Source organism: Arachis ipaensis, chromosome B1 (assembly GCF_059453495.1).
Source record: "Arachis ipaensis isolate K30076 ecotype BB chromosome B1, ASM5945349v1, whole genome shotgun sequence".
Taxonomy (NCBI): domain Eukaryota; kingdom Viridiplantae; phylum Streptophyta; class Magnoliopsida; order Fabales; family Fabaceae; genus Arachis; species Arachis ipaensis.
The window spans coordinates 147,496,360-147,514,336 of record NC_142436.1 but is presented as its reverse complement, the minus strand read 5'-3'; the positions used below and the strand labels follow the sequence as shown (position 1 = coordinate 147,514,336).

Sequence of the window (17,977 nt, the reverse complement as noted above, 5' to 3'; positions counted from 1 at the left end):
CCTTTTTTTATTGTTTATTTTTAAAATTATTATTAATTAATTATATATTTGAATTATTTTATTGACTTTATTAAATAATCCTGATGGTTTTCAAATTTGCAATTGAATCATTATAAATTAATACGTAAATTGATATCTATTGAGCCAATTATTTAACATTTGTACAGTTATAATACAACTAATGTTGTTGCAAAAAATGTATAAAAGAAATTGAACATTTAGTAAGACTTACAGTTATGCAAGCAATACGGTGCAAAGCCTTTTACCAAAAAAGATTAAGATGCAGAAGAACATTTACCTTGAGGCGATCAAAGTCGAGTAATCTAACTCAATCTCAAAAAATAGCTCAAAGAAAGAAAGTTGTGAAACACTTACAAAGGCTATCATGATGATCATATCCTCCAATAATGCAATTACTTTAATATAGGCAGCATCTAGATATACGTTCCCAAAAAAGAAAAAAAAATCCAGTTACAGATTACAATAACAACTGCATTAATCACTTTAGATTTTAGTTTGAAAATGACAAGTCATTTACAGGAGGAGCAAAAACAAGACACTTTCGTTGGCATAGCTTTTCAAATCACAACAGAAGATCAGACTTGTGTTTGATCTTTAATTCTTGTCTGCACAACTCAACTATACACTAAAGCCTTTCATGAGTTAAACACATCATCATAAGCATTAAAACGACTATTAGAAAAAGGGCAGCTTCAGTACTTTGACCTCTCAATCATACATCCCTTCATGCTCCCAAACATCCACTAGGAATTTGACCATTTCCTATTTTATAGAAAATAGAAATAGATATTATGAATTAGTAACTTTGAATTCTCATTAAAAAAACCACAACATGGAACAATATATTATACATGTACGCAGCAGACTTACAGACAGAGGTATGCGCTTGGGGAAAGGTTGTCTGGTCCCAAGTAAACTTTCATAAGTCGCATTCCAACTGCAACAAATACATTGACTCATAAGTCATCTGCCGGGGGCAAATCCGGATATATAACAGAAATATGGAACCGAGACTTAGATTTGATAAGCAATATAAATAAACATAACAGATATCAGTTAGATGGTTTGATTTGAACCAAATGAACAGGTTATAGATTACGTGTAAAGTTGAGCAGTGCATTAATTATCAGGAAAAAAAAATGTGGAGTGAATTGGGATATATCTAGAATTTGATTGTACAATGAGGACAGTATCTTTTTCATTAAATTAATGTTGTTCCCCCTCCCCCAATCGAATTTAGTTATATAAGATGATACCCCCATTTGTATATAGACTATGTTAAAGACCACTTTAATAAATTGGTATTGAATGTAACGTTGTAAACACACTTTAATCTGGGTTCACGATCTTGTTGGCTTTGCTTCTTAGACCTGCCACTTCCAATCCACTGAAGCCTGCTTTCATTCCAGAGGAGAACACCTGCAATGAACAACATGCATTTGATAGAAATTAACCATCATTTTTTCCTATAAAGAGAAAGTAAACCTTGCAAATAATACACGGCAACAATGTACGAGTAAAGAGAAATGAAATGGTACAATAATATTTACCCATATTCTCACCAAATTGCATAAAATAACATAATATATCATTCAGCAATGCTCCAGTGAAGCACATGCACCTACCTACCTTGGTTATAGGACTGGACTTGAAGAGATGGGGAATTTGTATCTGAAAACTTTCTCCTTCATCCTAGACCTTAGGGCCTTGTTGTATTACACGTTTACAACAACAATAATGAAACCTTGTCCCACTTCTGGGTTGGCTAGATAGATCTCATGATGCTATCATGTCATAAATTATGCTTGAATTTAAACAACTAGGAATCTGAATCCCCTTTAATAATTGCACCTATGATTTTTCCCGCTGTCTATAGCCATTGTGTATCCTCAATCTATTCACTTTCTTTATTGGGGTTTCTTGAGACCATTCCTCACACCCAAATGCCGAATGCTGGATTTTACCATCCATTTAACATTAAGTGCTCCCCCAGCTTTCTCTCCAATACATTCATCTCTAATTTTGTCTAGTGTGGACTCATCCAATAATTAGTCTTGGTCTTATAGTCCTGTCATAAAAAATCCCTCCATATTTTAATGGTAACTATATTTTATCACAAATAAACATATGACACTCCAAGTATCCATCTTGAATCCTATGGTATTACAGCAGATATTGATTTACTACCCAAAAAATTGTCATATGCTAATACGCTATGCCAAGAGTATAGATGAGCATGTTAATGTCAGTTAATATAAGAAAGACAAACTAAAATCAAACTTGCCTTGGTTTACGAATTCAGGATTGGTGCCTGAGGTAGAGGTTCCACTTGTTTGAAAAAGAATTTGATTTAATGTACTGACAGAGGAGATACTTCTTTGAGATTGAATAGTGCTGTTATCCAGATCACATGTGCTTGAGCTCCAGAAACCATCAGTTATGGTTGGTTTTCTTACAGTCTGTCCCTGAATTCTTAAACCCTTTGCTGGTTCATCCACAGCTATAATTGGTGTGGGCTTTATACAGCATCCAAAACAACCACTGCTCTGCTATAAAGTAAGTTAAATAACAGCAAAAACATAGGCAACTGTAAAAGTCTACCGATACATATTGAGCTTCAACAAAACACATCATTGATTGCAAAGAACAATTATGCTATGTGTACCAAGAATCAGCTACCATATCAATACATTTTGGAATACAAAATACTTATTAAAAATGAGTGAAACACGTATTTATACACAGGCTGATTTAATAGCTGATTTTTTTTTTTTTTTTGTTCACGTAGCATTTTTTTGGAAAGAAAGAACTAAGTGTACTCTTTCCAAGGAGAAAGTGAGAAACACAGACTTCTTGATTGTTATTTTATAATAACAAGAAGCAGCTCTTGGTGATTTCATGGCACAAATAAGAGACCTTTAAACCAAATAGGATTATACAATTTATCCAGATACATTGATGTTTTAATGTGTCAATTTTGTAGAAATAAACATAAATCATTGCAAGGAATCATAGAGCATTATTGCTACAACAGTAACCCCTACTTAATGTTAAAGTAAAGAAGCAACAGGATTTAGGTTTAGGCAATTGGCAATCGGCATAAATGGAAAGAAATTGAAATGGAATCGAATAAAGTACGGAAATTGGGGAAGAGAGAGAGAGAGGAAGAGCTCACCCCATGCAAGCAAATAGGTCAGTGATCCAAGCAGTAATCATCACCATCGGAAATAAGAGGAAAAGAAGAGCAGCCACATAGATAGAATTTTCCCCAAACGAAGAAGAAGAAGAAGAAGAAGAAGAAGAAAGGAAGGTTCGGAGAAAAAGCAGAAGAGAAAGTGAGAGTGTTGTGAGAATTGAAAATGAAAATGAAAATGAAAATGAAAATTGAATGAGTGAGTGTAGTTAGTCTGCTTAGCTTTTAGTTTTATCGTGTCTGCTGCACAACTGTCGCTGTCTTATTTCTTTCTCTTTCTCAATAATGGGAATTATAATTTATAATTCAGACTAATGCTTCAATTAATCAATTTCCTTAGTAACATTATTTTCTAATCTTGTTCTTAGATATTTTAGAATTTGAAAAAATAGCCACATAATTAAAAGATAATCATCGTTTTTATAATAGTATTTTACAAATATAATTAAAAGAAAATTATCATCACTCATAATTATTATTCTTTCTATGGACAACAAATTTGTACATTTTATTCTTCAATTGAATCCAAGGTGATGTTATTTGAACTAGATTGATTTATTTGCTTTTTTAAAAAATAAGATTTTATTATTAAAAATAAAAATATTTTAAATTTATAAATAGATTAATATTTTTTTTATATTTATCAAATATTTATTAAGTAATAATAATACTAAATAAAATAAAAATATATAACAAATTAAATATATTATAAACAAGTCTCTAATTTATTTATTTAAAAGACAAATAAATTTGTTATTAAATTTAATTATTAATAAGTTTCTTATCTTATAAATGAAAAATATATAAGTTCTTTCATATTGAATATAAACTATCATTAAGAAAATTTATATGTTTAAACATTTACAAAGATTAGAGACTGGTATTTTAATTAGAAGAAGAATTTATTTGTTTTGTGATAAAAAGATAAGGATTTATTCCTTTTTTAATATATTATAAATAAAAAATTAAAGTTTACAGTTATACATATTTGGGAGGTATTGAAAATTAAAGTAGTTCAATTTTTTAGTTTAAATTAGCAATAAAAAAAGAAATTAATCACCTATAGCATTTTGTAATTATAATTAAATAAAAAATATTTATTTTTATTAATATAATATTACGTAATTAAATATACATAAAACTATACTATACCAATAATACATTAATATTAAATTCTATATAAACATAAATTACTTTTTTTCAAAAAAAATCATTTAGTAAAATCACTTAAAAAATAATATATATATATATATATTTTTTTTTTTTTAGAAACTCAAAGCCCATCATATCTTATTCGCCTTCAAAGGAAAAAAATATTTTGAATTATTGGATGACAAATTTAGGAATTTATATAGAAATTGAATGACGAAACGCTTCGCATCTTAAAAAGGGTGGAATCTGAAATTCCGACACGCTTTTTTCAAAGGCGTAAGGGCTCTCTGCTCTCTTCTTCTTCCTTTGTTTCGTTGAATATGGTTAGGGTTTCTTAGTCTCAGCCATCGGAATGTTGCAGGAAGCACCTCCTTCGCTGTTTGGCCTCTCCAATTTCAATTCGCGTGGCCACTTCGCATCCGCCATGCCTTGATTTGTTTCCAACTCTTTCCTTCTCCTTTTTATTTAGGTAATTCCTCACGCTTCGGCTTTTTCTTCTCCCTCAGTTTTGGACTATTGTTTTATTTCTTATTTATATTCTTCGATTGAACAAGTTCTTTGCTTGAACTCGAGGTTGACTAGAGAATGCTCCGTGCTTTTATTCAACGGGTTACTTATTCTCTCTACGCGTTTTTTTTCCCTTCTGTTTTCTGGTTACTCGGTTGCGTCTTAAGGACTAGGGTTTCTTGATTCTGCATGGTTAGGGGAAGGGGTTTTTTTTATTCCGTTTCTTAATTGCTAAGTTGTTCAGCTGTCCCCGATTCGGAGGTCAAACAACGTTGGTGTTCATCACTTTTTGCGGGTGTATTTTCGTTTATTATTATTGAAATGAAGTTAGATTGGATAGTTGACCGTCTTTGGTTTTATATATCATAGGTTGCTGAGTAGTGAGATATAGCTGTTCTCCCTTATCTGTTTTGAGTTTATGGTTGCTACTTCTAGTCATGGGTGCCAATTTTGGGGTGTTCAGGCAAGGGAGTTTGACAGTTTAGAAACATTTAAGCTTTGTTTAGAGTTCGGAATAGCTCAAATACCTGACCTAGCAAAGTATAGCTTGGACTCAATTGGTGTATCCTTCAGATTTTTAAACCTAAGCTTGATATTTTGTTTGTAGACTTTTCATTTATTTATTTTTATGTGCATTGCTAACACAGGTTCAAAATTTTTCTCTTGGTTATTTGCTGTCTTTGTAGTTTGTTTGGGTCCAGGGTATTGATTCTTGATATAAGAGTGCTCCATATTCCATACGTGTATACATGAGATTGTATGATCTTTTGTTGATAAATGAAAACAATAGCTTTTTTTTATTGGTATTTTTCTACTTCAAATTTGATTGTGTTGATTTGCTTATCTGACTCCACCTGATGGAACAAGATGTAAATTTTTATGTTTGCTTATACTTCATACTGTGGCTGTCTGCAGTGGTGGCAGTTCTGTTATGGAAATGCATGATGTTTCTGAAAATAGGAGCACAGATGCTTACTTGGTAATATTTTGAGAGTTTTATGTGTGGTGTTTATTAATTATTTGGCATTGTTGTATCTGAGTCTCTCTGTCTTTTCACTTAGTTAGTGTTATAATGATGTTTCTATCTCTTCTAATTTCAGATCGAAGGTACTGGTTTAAACCCACAGTTGACAAGCCCAAATTTTCAACAATTTGAAGCTATGTTTAGTGAAGGAGCCCCTGAGTTTATTGTTGATCAGAACTTGTATTACCCTTCTGCCACCAATTATGGGTATTACTGTACAGGTAAATTTCCAACTATTGTATGTCACTGATTTTTGGGTCAATGTTATATATAAATGATGTTGACTACGTACTTATTGTGGTTAGGATTTGAATCACCTGTGGAATGGGAGGACCACCATAGGATTTTTGGTGTAGATGGTCCCGAGATTCAGTACATGGTGAGTCTAAATTTTGTTTGCATGTGTCTTCTTTGGTTTGATATGTTGGCCCAGTGGCTGATTTTAGTACTTGCTTCTTTTACCAGGGTGCACAAAACGAAAGTTTTCCATATGTATATTATACACCTAGCTATGGATATGCACAGTCTCCATACAATCCATACAACCCTTATATTCCTGGTGCTATGATGGGAGTTGATGGCTCATTCGGGGGAGCACAACATTATTACTCCCTTCCAAGTTATCAAAACCCTGTTTCCTCACCTGGTTATATTCCTTTTGTTGTTCCACCAGACAATTTACCTGATAGTTTTGTTGATCCATTGATTGATACCAGTGCCTCTGTCAGCAAACCTGATGGAAGAGGTTTTAAACATAAGTTCAATTCAGTTTCTGGTGCCTTTACTAAGAACTCTTCAAAACCATTATCAAATCAGGCAAGTTCCTTGGCCAGGGTATTAGAAGGGCCAAGGGCTAATGCTGGGGTAAAGAAAGATTCGAATATTGGAAGTGTTTCTGGCAGTGGTTTTCTCAACATGACTCCATCACCCATCCATGAGGTACGAATCTTTGCATATTTTAGGCTTGACTTTGATTTCAGTATATGTGGTCTTGTGAACATGTTTAGATCAGAATTATCTATTCTATTATTTCTATTATTATTATTATTATTATTATTATTATTAGTAGTAGTAGTAGTAGTAGTAGTAGTAGTAGATGTGTACAATCTTTCTTTTCCATATATGACAGCTTAACCTGGAGACTCAATTCGAACTTTAGATACTACTTCCTATTGAATTTTTATGTCAAATTTTAACTAAGAGTGTAGTTCCTACTAAGTAGTGGATTTTCTGACTTTTGATCTCTTGGTAATGGACAGTCTGCTTCTGCCAAACTTCGTCCAAAGTTTCATGTTGGAAAAGTACCAAGTGACGTAAATAGTAACTCTGATGTATTGGGTGAGCAAAACCGAGGCCCTAGAATTAGTAGATCAAAACACCAGCTTTCTGTCAAAGCCTATACAACCAAGGCAGGAGACGGTAACACACATGGGAACATCATCATTTATACCGATCAATATAACAGAGAGGATTTCCCTCTTGAATATGAAAATGCAAAATTTTTTGTCATAAAATCGTATAGTGAGGATGATGTTCACAAAAGCATTAAATATAATGTTTGGTCTTCAACTCCTCATGGTAACAAGAAGCTGGAGAGTGCCTATGAAGATGCTAAGAGAATAGCTGCGGGAAAATCTGGAGGCTGCCCAATCTTTCTTTTCTTTTCTGTGAGTTTCCAATAGGTTGCTTTACTGATTCTGTTTTCTTCCGGATCTTTATATGTAATATAAACTCTTCTGCTTCCTCTCTTGCAAATGCAGGTTAATGCGAGTGGGCAGTTTTGTGGGGTCGCTGAGATGGTAGGCTCAGTTGACTTCAATAAAGATATGGACTTTTGGCAACAGGATAAATGGAGTGGGAGCTTCCCTGTAAAGTGGCATATTATAAAAGATGTGCCAAATGGAAGTTTTAGGCACATTATACTAGAGAACAATGAAAGCAAGCCAGTAACTAATAGCAGAGACACACAGGAGGTATATTATTTTTCTATTACAAAAGTTCCGCTTTCAGTGTAAAATTGAGAACTGCACCAATAATAATTGAACATTCTTGATGAGTAAGATTTTACCTAATTTTCTATGCTAAATCTTTTTCCAATGTGAATTGATTATTCTATCTTCCTTAATTGATGTAGTTGGAATGTCAATTTTCTTTTTGTATATTTTAATGTGAGGATAAGCTGTATTTTTAAATTGTTGGGTTGTTCTCATGTTAGTTGTGATTTTGACAATCAAACATCTGTTTCTTGTGCAGATAATGTATAAGAAAGGTTTGGAAATGCTGAAAATATTTAAAAGTCATACTTTGAAGACGACTTTGCTTGATGATTTTATGTACTATGAGAACCGTCAGAAGATAATGCAGGAAGAGAAGGCAAAGTTGCTAATTAAAAGTTTTCAAAATCCATTATTGATACCGACAATGGAACCACCCCGGAAATTGAATTTTGTTGTAGACGTTCCGCAAGTCAATGATGAGAAGAATTCAAAGACAGATGATAAGTTTGATAGATTGGTTTCTGGGACTGTTCAAAGTTCTGATGTCACTAGCACCAAGTCCACAAATGAAAAGGCTGAGAAAACTACAGCTGACAAAGAGGATATTTCCTCCATCTTAAAGATTGGTTCAGTCAGTATTACCCCAAAACAAGGTGAGACTAAACCTTCATCCGTTGGCGTCAGTGATAGGGAACCAGTTGATATTGTCACAGTGGGCTCGATGCAAGTCAAAGTTAATGGTTTTTCGGAGTCTTCGAGTGTCTTGAAGGTTGGGAGTATCCCACTGGATCGAAAAGCACTGCAGCTGGACAAAGGAACTGCTTAGTTAAAAGTGGATCTCATTCTCAAGGCACAATTGGGTCTCTCTTGTTTTGTGCAGACTGCGTTGGTATCTGCTTGATTGTTTGATACAGTTGGGAAGTTGGGTTTCTCTTTTTGTTTACTGCTCTTTTCTTTTACATCTGATACTGATTGCTTTGATACAAGGCTTATACAGGATGCAATGGATCTTTTGGGAGGTGTCTATTCAAGAATCTTCACTGAAATAGTGTTAACCGTTTCTTTTGTATTTCGTTTCTCTGGTCACCGGGGGAGGGTGGCGTTGTCTTCTTCCCCCCCTCTTTTTTTTTTCTCTCATTAAATTCCATCTGTTGTGCAACATTCTAAAACATCCTGTAACCTTCCTGTTACTGTTGTTCTGTTGCATTCAAGAAAAGATATTCATTTGATTCTGTTTCTTCTGTATTTTAGTTTGATTTGGTCCAAAATGAAGAAATGTAACGGCAGAATATCTAAGAATTATGGCACCATGTTCTTGGGCTTATTTCCTTTGTTGTGTGCGATTGACGTGGGAGAAGATGCCGCCAAACTTCTGACTTCTGACTTCTGAGTGCACGTTCTTCCGATTGGTGAAAATCTTTTTATTGTCCAAGTGGCGAAGGATATGACCGTATAGGTCATCCAAGATACATGGATGATGTACAAAAGTTAAATTAAAAATGGGAAGTAATGTTACGGTAAAATTAGGGCAAATGACTTGATTAACTCCAATGCATTTCAATATGTCTTGAATGTTCCAAATCAAATAATGCAACGTCAAAGTCTCAAACCAGATTTCTATATAAATTAAATTGAGTGAATTCGATTTAGTGAAACACGTAGTAAATTGAATCAAATCGATTCGAATTAGGTAAAAAACAAAGTTCAATTTAAATCGAATGAATTAAATTCGATTTACACATGCAACCAACGTTAGAGTAAATCGAATTTAAATGTTTCGATTTACAAAGCAATGTGGTATATAAAAATGAGTTGCTATACGAAATTTTGTAGAAGAGTGAGATTCACAATGACTAGTGATGAGAGTTTTGTAGTTCTTGTGCATTATAGAGGGTCCATTAAAAAGAAACCGCGATTAGGAATTAAGTTCACTGACAAGAACCCGCTGAGTTTAAGAATACTATACTCCAGAGACTAGGACTGCATGGCGTGAAACATGTGGAGAAGTTGTTCTATCAAATTCCGATTTCTGTGTTACGCGATGATGTAAAGTATGATTCATTCGTTATTAGTAGTGACGAAGATATGCATGTGCTGTTTCATTGCCGCCGTCAGTTTTCTGAGGTGAGAACTCTGAAGTTGTTGGTGAAACTTGTGGATGTGGCATCTAGTTCTGGAGGCTCGAACAGGAATATGCACTCCACAGGACATCTAGCCAGCTCTAGTGCATTGCCTGTTGGATCCTCGTCAACAGTGCCGGTGATTGCACCCGAGCCAGATTTAGTGGCTTCACCATCCTTTGCTGTCAATCTGAATTGCAATTGTAATGCATTAGCTGGCGAGGCTGGACCGTTGGGAGACGGTGCTTTCGTGGCACCCAGTTCTCCTCCGTGTGTTCTGGTATTCAGAGAGGTTGGAGCACCCGATGGGGTTGAGGATGCATTGCAGAATGATGATGATGATGATGTGGAGCCTGCAACGATTGCTGCTGATGATAGCAAGGAGGAGACACCACGGACGACTCCACTTGTGGGTGGGGGAGCATCTAGTTCAGGTACTAATCAGTACCCCCCGCACTTCTCTACTCTGGACTTGGATGCCATGGCACCTCAGGAGGATCCCTCTGTACCTGTTGGCTTCGGGGCAAGAGACTCGCAAAATGCAGGAGGTGTAGCTGAATTTCAGGTCGGTCAACAGTTTTAGGATAAAGAGTAAGTCGTGCTTAGCGCGAAGACCTATAGCATTCGCTGCGGGGTTGAGTACAAGGTATTGGAGTCGGATCACCGCAAGTACTATGGCAAGTGCAAGGAGTTCGGGAGCGGTTGCGTATGGCTAATCCGGGTCAGTCTCCGCTAGCGCAAAGAGATTTAGGAGGTAAAACGGTACAATGGTCCTCATACTTGTCTAGTCACATCAATCTCTAGTGACCACAGAAAACTTGATTATCATGTCATATTGGCCTTCATTATGCCCCTGATCAGAGCTGATGCTGCCACGTCGATTAAGGTACTGCAGAATGCCACGGAAGCACACTTCGGGTTCAGACCGACATATAGGAGGGTTTGGATGGCCAAACAGAAGGCCGTGGCACAAATTTACAGAGACTGGGAAGATTCGTATAATGAGTTGCCACGATAGGTATTGGACTTGCAGATCACTATGCTGGGTAGTGTGGCTGTGTTGAGGACGAGTCCTGTTCGAGTAGGTTGGCAATTGGATGACTCTACAGCTTATTTCCATCGCTTGTTTTGGATATTCCCACCATGTGTTGAGGCATTTCGATATTGCAAGTCGTTGCTTAGTGTGGATGGGACCCACCTGTACGGCAAATACGGCGGTACACTGCTTATCGCGATTGCACAGGATGGCAACTCCAATATCATCCTTATTGCTTTTGCACTTGTGGAAGGTGAAAATGCAGAGTCGTGGTCATTCTTTCTATCCCACATTCGGGCTCATGTGACGCCTCAACCGGGTATACTTGTCATATCAGATAGGCACAACGGGATAAAGGCTGTGTTGGAGGCTCCTGATGGGGGATGGTTTCGGCCTACTGCATATAGGGCGTTCTGCATCCGTCACGTGGCGGCTAATTTTGCCCTGACTTTCAAGGGGAAGGATGCAATGAGGCTGTTAGTGAATGCTGCATATGCAAAGACGGAGGTCGAGTTTCAATACTGGTTTGACATCCTACGAATGTTTGATCCTGCGATGTGCGACTGGGCTAATCGAATTGAGTATGCACATTGGACTCCGCATTGGGATGAAGGCCGCAGATTTGGTCACATGACTACGAATATATCTGAGTGTGTGAACTCGATCCTAAAGGGTGTTAGGAACCTTTCGGTGTGTGCATTGGTGAAAGCCACGTATGGGCGGTTGGCCGAGCTATTCGTTCGGAAGGGAAAAGAGGCCGAGGCACAGTTAGGCACTGGGCAGCAGTTCAGTCAGCATCTGCTTAAGGCGATCGAGGCCAACCTGAAGGTCTCAAGGTGCTTCACCGTGACTTTGTACGACAGGGACAACTCAGAATTTACGGTGGCTGAGACCACTCCGACAGGGAGCTTTTCACTTGGCTCATACAGAGTATCCCTCAAGGACCAGACATGTGATTGTGGCTATTTCCAGGCACTTCATTATCCATGCCGGCATGTATTGTCATGCTGTGCATATGCACGCCTGACGTGGTCCACCTATGTGCACGAGATGTATCGACTTAGATCCGTGTATGATGTTTATCGGATGGGATTCATTCCTTCGATTCCGGAGGGATTCTGGCCGCCATATGATGGTTCGACCGTCGTACCGGACCCGACTAAGAGATGGGCGACTGAGGGATGCCCTAGGACCACAAGGATCTGGACTTCGATGGACGAGGTTGACCCGAACCAGCCCAAGAAATGTGGACTATGCTGACAATCCGACCACACACATAGCAGTTGTCCCCAGAGAGGAGTGACAGTTGGATCTGCAACTGCTAGTAATGTGTGATGTCTATGCTTTTTGTTATGTCATGTTGTATTTCAGTTACCATTTTATTTCCGTTGTATGGTTTATTGTTAGCAATAGCTATCTACTATTGATGTTAATTTAAATTTATCATGCATTATGTTTTTATAAATTGGGTACACGTGCTTACTAGTGATTCCTTATTTTAATAAAGTTTATCAGCGATTTCTTTTTCATAATACAATATAACATAAGGTAACAACGTTTTGCATGAAAAATAAACTACACCACATACATAAAACATGACACATAAATAAGTTTCCATACATAACTAATACAGGAATACATAAAACATGTAACGAATCCACTATGTCCTCATAAGAGATGTGATCCGGTGAAGCAGCGCCAAGGTCATCTAACCCGTCGGCCTCTCTGTGCTAGGGGGACCTCATCACCACTCCCGTCATCGTCACCATCCGAGTCACCATCCCCTCCCTGGGGATCTACATCCGATGTGACAGCATGCGATGTAGACGGATCGGCCTGTGATGATCTGGTCCCTGCAAAAGCAGAGGGAGGTGTCCCACCCAGCACAAACGTGTGTGTCGTCCATCGATCCAGAAGGAGGCTCGTTCAGGTCCACATCTACCCGAGCCTGGGATCTAGGAAGCGGAGACCTGCGCCTGGCCAGCTCATCCTCCTGCATGATCATGCTGATCTCATCTAGAAAGTGTGACCCTCCAAACTCTGCATCGAGGCCCTCACTATCGAGCAAGTCCGACAACATCTGACCAAGGCTAATATACGGCTGATGCTCCTGCAAACTATCATCACACGCTGGAACCCCAGCGAAATAGTCTCCAAATCCGCAACCAGGAATATCAGCACCCCCTAAACCCCTATTCCCCCATCCACGCTGCCTCCGTCACCACCACCTCTATGACCACCTGAGCCCCCTGCGTGCCCGACCCGACCTCCACGGCCTTGACCATCATCGGGTCCCCCGTCATCCCCGTCACTACCTCCCCCAGGACCCTTGTCCCCCCCACGACCGTCACCATCCCCTCCTCCACCGCCACGTCGGATACGGCCTCGTCCACGACCTCTGACTCCATGGAAGCCACAACCCCTCCCACCTCGCCTCCCACGTCCCCTCTCCTCCATCACATCAATGGCCTCCGCCAGCCAAATCCACTCACGCTGGCTAGACCGAGTCCTAACACGCTACCTCCTAGCAACCCTACGGTTGTCCGAAACATCAGGCAGCTAGTCCATGTCCAGGACTCGTCTGGAGCCTCGCTCAATCGCCTGAGCTGGTATCGCAGCTGCCTTAGGGTCACCTAGGATGAGCTCAGGTGATAAAAACCTCCTGCCGTGCTGATACCACCAATCAAGGTACTCATGAGAAGGCCCTGGACCAGGTACGATATCAAACTGTAGCACGTGCTGTGCCCTGTCGGCCCAATGAATGTGCGAACTCTGTAGTGTCAACGGAAACTAACGATCTCCACCCCTCCCATCCTTTGACATCAGAAAATCTATGCTCAGGGCAGCACGTGGCCGACCCTGAACCCCACCAAACTGAGGACGCACCCGATCTACCGGATGCCATTCAATGACAGCAAAATAGATCAACGTTGTCGTAGCCCTCCACAGAGTCATATGGCGTGGCTCCAAGATCTCGGGGTGTACCACCTGCACGACCTCCGCCAGGCTATATGGCATCCACAGAAACTGCGCATACAAGTTCAAATTGTTAGTCAGCATAAACTAATAAAGATGCAAATTCAACATGAAGGTGAAAATACTCATATCCCCCGGCTGGAGCAAATCAATCCTCAGTCCCCAATTTGCGACACGAGGTCCCCAATTTGCGACACGAGGCCCCTTGTCGCTCAAGCTCGGCTGATAACCTCCCCATCTGATAACCACAACATTTAGTTAACAATGATTTTAAATGCTAAAAAAATGGAAAATAGTTTGCATGGCTAAATGGAGACTACCTCGACGCCAACGGCCAATGAAAAACATCATATCCGTCCGGCCGGAATCCAGGAAACCTCCAAAAGATCCACGACTGTAGAAGCTGTAGTGGACCAGCCAACTTGACGACATTTCTGTTCGCTACACGGCACAAGCACCTATATAGCCATGACAATGCAGCAGAACCCCAACTGTACTGATCCATGTCCTCCAACATGGCGACGTACGACAGCCATCAGATGTGGAGGCGGGTACCTGACTTGTCCTCAAATAGCTGCGTCGATAGGAGCATCGTCATGTACGCACGGGCATACCTCCTAATCGTTTCCTCATCTGTCCCCCTGTGGAAGCTCACTAAACGTCTCCTCAAACCATGTGCACTTTACTGTGAACTTGTCAATGCAGTTCGCAGGAGGCAACACCCCGAGCAGCTCCTCAAACCACACCCATGGTGGTCGGCCACCCTCTATATATCGTGAAAAGTTTGTCAAGCATCCGCTAACATACTGACCGTTGATCGGGAGACCACGGTGGTACGCTACATCCTGTAGGGTTATCGTGCACTCCCCAAAAGGCATGTGGAATGTATGTGTCTCAGGGCGCCATCTCTCTACGAAGGCGCTGACCAACAGCTCGTCCAACCGAAACCAGCTCTCGTTCAATCTTGCAAGATGGTAAAGACCAGCCATCTGCAAGTAAGGAACGATCCTGTCATCCAACATCATCCCGTGCTGCGGTCTCATACTGCTGATGCATCGATGGGGCTGCATAAGAACAAAAGATGACTTCTCACATTCGTCACAAAAAAACTGCTCGATGCATCAAAATTTCTAGTTGCCACAGACATTGCATGCTATCACTTTGCAAACATTTTTACAATAAATCCCTACCAATCTTTTAAAGATAAAAACGCTAACCACTACATTACTCACGATTCAATTCTTCGTATTAACAAAAACATTAATAACATGAGATAAAAAAATGTTCTTTTTATTAACACACATAGAAACCTGTACTTAACCATGTTCATGACTCTACAACTAATCCTGTTCTATAGTTAATGACTCACTAAGTCTGACATGAACTAAATTCAAATATCTGTTTTTCGATTTGTTTTAAAAATCTCACACTAACAGTTCTATCTAACTACTAATTTATTTAAAAAAAATTAAATATTTAAAAACACTAACCTCCAGGTGGACGGCACCGGCAATATGCGCGACTCCATCTAGTTGATACAGACGATTCGGATCGTCCTCCATGCATGCAGATTCGGTTGTCTCCGGGTTGCTTTCAAAGAATCTCAGAACTGGGTGGTGGGGTTGGGGTGGGGTATGAGGTTTCTATGGTTCGAATCAATTGATTTCGATTTGTTTATATAGCGAAAATAAAAAAAATCGAATCAATTTGATTCGAATTATGCACGATGAGAAGTGCATGTAAATCGAAACAAGTACATTCGATTTACAAAACCATCAAATCGAATCAAATGGTTTCGATTTACGTTGGGCATGAAATCCGTTGGCTAAATCGAATTTTCTCAATTCGATTTATTCACTTTTCAACCATTCACATAATTCGAATTAATTAGTTTCAATTTTTATTCTAGAAATCGAATCACGCACGCTAAATCAAATTCATTCAATTCGATTTATATAGAAAGGTGGCTTGGAACTTTGACGTTGCATCTTTTAGTTTGAGATATTCAGGACATATTAAAATACATTGGGTTTATTAAGGTCATTTGCCCATAAAATTAAGAGTAAATTAGGTCCAACACATGATAGATTGTTCTCTAAAATAATAAAATTAACTCTGATTACAAAAATTCAGTCAAATTTTGGAAGGTATTATTTTTTATCAGTAAGCAAAAGTGTAAGGCCTGATTGGACTTAAGATAGCCAGGAATTGGTCCTAAATTCCTAATATAGCCTAATAATTTTTAACTTTATGAGCTACAAACTCTCAGGCGGAATTCTGTGGAAAAAAATTTAACCCAACAATATGTGTTTTTAGCAAGGTTGCGAGAACCGGACCGGTCAATAAACCGGTGAGGTCACTGGTTCAATGGTTCACTGGTTCGACCGAGGTTGAACCGGGGTTCAACCGGTTTAATTAAATATTAAATAAAATTATTAAACTTAATAAAATTCAATAATTTATAACTTAATAAAATTTAATATTTTACATAATAAATTATCCATTACTTAAGATTAGAGGTTCACAAACAACTTCAAACATCAAAGTTTATAACTAAACAAAAAATAAAACGTACATAATGACAAACCCATAGTGTTCTACATTCAAAAGATACAATTACTAGCAAATTTTCAACTAATCAAAGGTGCAACTCATCAAAAATCATAATTATCATTAACAGGATCAAAGACAAGGAAAACCACCTGATGAGACAATATGATTAACCTCTTAATACATTAACAGGATCAAATAACATAAGGATATGATTAGGCTTACCAATCTAGAGTACTTGGATTATGAATCATCGGCGAGTGTAGATTTATTACCGTACGTAGATTTATTTGAGTTATAAGCACAATTATGACACAATTTATGTTTGATAAAGCTCCCTTCTGCCATTGATTAATATTTAGACAGTAATGGTTAACAAAGCACCAGGTGCATGTGCATTAGCTGAGATAAGTTTTACTCTTTACAATTAGAAAGTTAGACATTCGTACCTGTTTTAGTGCCAATGCAATTCAGCACTCTGAGGTAACTAAATAGTTTTCCTCAACATCTGCAGTATGGCTTCTGAGTCTCTTATTTCCTGGCTTTCTTGTGATTCATCAAGCCCTTGAAAGAAATCAGCATTAGTGTAAGTTCTAATTCCAGGACCATGTCCTCCACTATTAACCAAACCACTGATCTAATTTCAAGTACAAACTCTTTCAAACCCACCTAGCAGGCTAGCACCTACTACATAAGCAAATCACCAAGGTGGTGATCAACCAAATACCATGAATAAACAGAGTACACCACTTTGTGCATACAGAAATAAACCATGAACAGAATCAAAACATGAACAGAGTAAACAGAATTCACAGGAACATGAACAGAATCAGAATCAGAATCAGAACATGATCAACCAAATACCATGAATAAACAGAATACACCAACGAACATGAACAGAGAGCAACATGTTTTCTGTGATAGAGAAGAACAGGAACAAGAACAGAACCATGAACGGAGGTGGAAGGAAGAGTATTACCGGCGAGCTGGGCGAGGTGGAGAGTTGGGCGATGACGGTGGAGGTGGGGAGCTGGGCGACGGTGATGGAGGAGAGCTCGGCGACGACAGTGGAGGTGGAGAGCTGGGCGACGACGGTGGAGGTGGGAAGCTGGGCGACGGCGATGGAGGAGAGGTGCGACGGTGGAGGTGGCGAGCTGGGGGACTACGATGGAGGACCGGAGCTCTGCGACGGCGATGGAAGAGAGGTGCGACGGCGATGAGTGGCTGTGGCCTGTCGGAGGGTGAGAGGGTGAGAGAAACTGAGTGGCTGAAGAGGGTGAGACGGTGATGAAGAGGCTGAAGAGGGTGAGAGGCTGTGGCTGTGGGTGGCTATGGACACTGTGGGGAAAGGGAACTGGGGAAGAAAGGGGAAAGAAAGGGGGGGTATCAGATTAGGGTTAG

The 17,977-nt window shown here is 39.0% G+C and overlaps 3 protein-coding genes across 7 annotated transcripts; 1 reads left to right on the top strand and 2 right to left on the bottom strand.

Annotated features, from left to right (window-relative positions):
* Positions 1 to 474: 474 nt before the first annotated feature.
* On the bottom strand, positions 475 to 3,417 carry LOC107639687 (uncharacterized). The gene is made up of 5 exons (XM_016343252.3): positions 3,197 to 3,417; positions 2,306 to 2,562; positions 1,350 to 1,440; positions 892 to 958; positions 475 to 783 (listed from the first exon to the last, which is right to left on the bottom strand). The coding sequence occupies exons 1-5, from the start codon at positions 3,241 to 3,243 to the stop codon at positions 730 to 732; spliced, it is 516 nt and encodes a 171-aa protein (XP_016198738.1). The 5' UTR covers positions 3,244 to 3,417; the 3' UTR covers positions 475 to 729.
* A 1,074-nt stretch (positions 3,418 to 4,491) lies between these two features.
* LOC107639668 (uncharacterized) lies at positions 4,492 to 9,126 on the top strand. Of its 4 annotated transcripts, XM_016343231.3 has the most exons (9): positions 4,492 to 4,642; positions 4,728 to 4,835; positions 5,789 to 5,852; positions 5,974 to 6,118; positions 6,203 to 6,276; positions 6,363 to 6,836; positions 7,157 to 7,564; positions 7,658 to 7,870; positions 8,151 to 9,126. In XM_016343231.3, the coding sequence occupies exons 3-9, from the start codon at positions 5,805 to 5,807 to the stop codon at positions 8,718 to 8,720; spliced, it is 1,932 nt and encodes a 643-aa protein (XP_016198717.1). In that variant the 5' UTR covers positions 4,492 to 4,642; positions 4,728 to 4,835; positions 5,789 to 5,804; the 3' UTR covers positions 8,721 to 9,126. The 4 variants fall into 4 exon arrangements, with proteins under 4 accessions (XP_016198717.1, XP_020961189.1, XP_016198708.1 ...); XM_021105530.2 differs by lacking the exon at positions 5,789 to 5,852 and having other exon boundaries at positions 4,500 to 4,642; XM_016343222.3 differs by having other exon boundaries at positions 4,535 to 4,835.
* Positions 9,127 to 12,511: 3,385 nt separating this feature from the next.
* Positions 12,512 to 17,962, bottom strand: LOC148578807 (protein MAINTENANCE OF MERISTEMS-like). Of its 2 annotated transcripts, XM_088502108.1 has the most exons (6): positions 17,556 to 17,962; positions 17,026 to 17,140; positions 15,517 to 15,635; positions 14,347 to 15,090; positions 14,152 to 14,264; positions 12,512 to 14,077 (listed from the first exon to the last, which is right to left on the bottom strand). In XM_088502108.1, the coding sequence occupies exons 4-6, from the start codon at positions 14,541 to 14,543 to the stop codon at positions 14,058 to 14,060; spliced, it is 330 nt and encodes a 109-aa protein (XP_088358234.1). In that variant the 5' UTR covers positions 14,544 to 15,090; positions 15,517 to 15,635; positions 17,026 to 17,140; positions 17,556 to 17,962; the 3' UTR covers positions 12,512 to 14,057. The 2 variants fall into 2 exon arrangements, 1 of the variants encoding a protein (XP_088358234.1); XR_015902584.1 differs by lacking the exons at positions 12,512 to 14,077; positions 14,152 to 14,264; positions 14,347 to 15,090; positions 15,517 to 15,635 and adding an exon at positions 16,550 to 16,917.
* Between the last annotated feature and the right edge of the window lie 15 nt (positions 17,963 to 17,977).

Coding starts and splice junctions, on each gene's coding strand:
- LOC107639687 (XM_016343252.3), bottom strand. CDS start 3,243: ATGGTGATGATTACTGCTTGGATCACTGACCTATTTGCTTGCATGGG. Junction 1,441..2,305: donor TCCTGAATTCGTAAACCAAG/GCAAGTTTGATT, acceptor TGTTCATTGCAG/GTGTTCTCCTCTGGAATGAA. Junction 784..891: donor CCAAGCGCATACCTCTGTCT/GTAAGTCTGCTG, acceptor TCTATAAAATAG/GAAATGGTCAAATTCCTAGT.
- LOC148578807 (XM_088502108.1), bottom strand. CDS start 14,543: ATGTTGGAGGACATGGATCAGTACAGTTGGGGTTCTGCTGCATTGTCA. Junction 14,265..14,346: donor CATTGGCCGTTGGCGTCGAG/GTAGTCTCCATT, acceptor TGTGGTTATCAG/ATGGGGAGGTTATCAGCCGA. Junction 14,078..14,151: donor GCTCCAGCCGGGGGATATGA/GTATTTTCACCT, acceptor TTGTATGCGCAG/TTTCTGTGGATGCCATATAG.
- LOC107639668 (XM_016343231.3), top strand. CDS start 5,805: ATGGAAATGCATGATGTTTCTGAAAATAGGAGCACAGATGCTTACTTG. Junction 6,119..6,202: donor TTATGGGTATTACTGTACAG/GTAAATTTCCAA, acceptor TATTGTGGTTAG/GATTTGAATCACCTGTGGAA. Junction 7,871..8,150: donor ATAGCAGAGACACACAGGAG/GTATATTATTTT, acceptor TTTCTTGTGCAG/ATAATGTATAAGAAAGGTTT.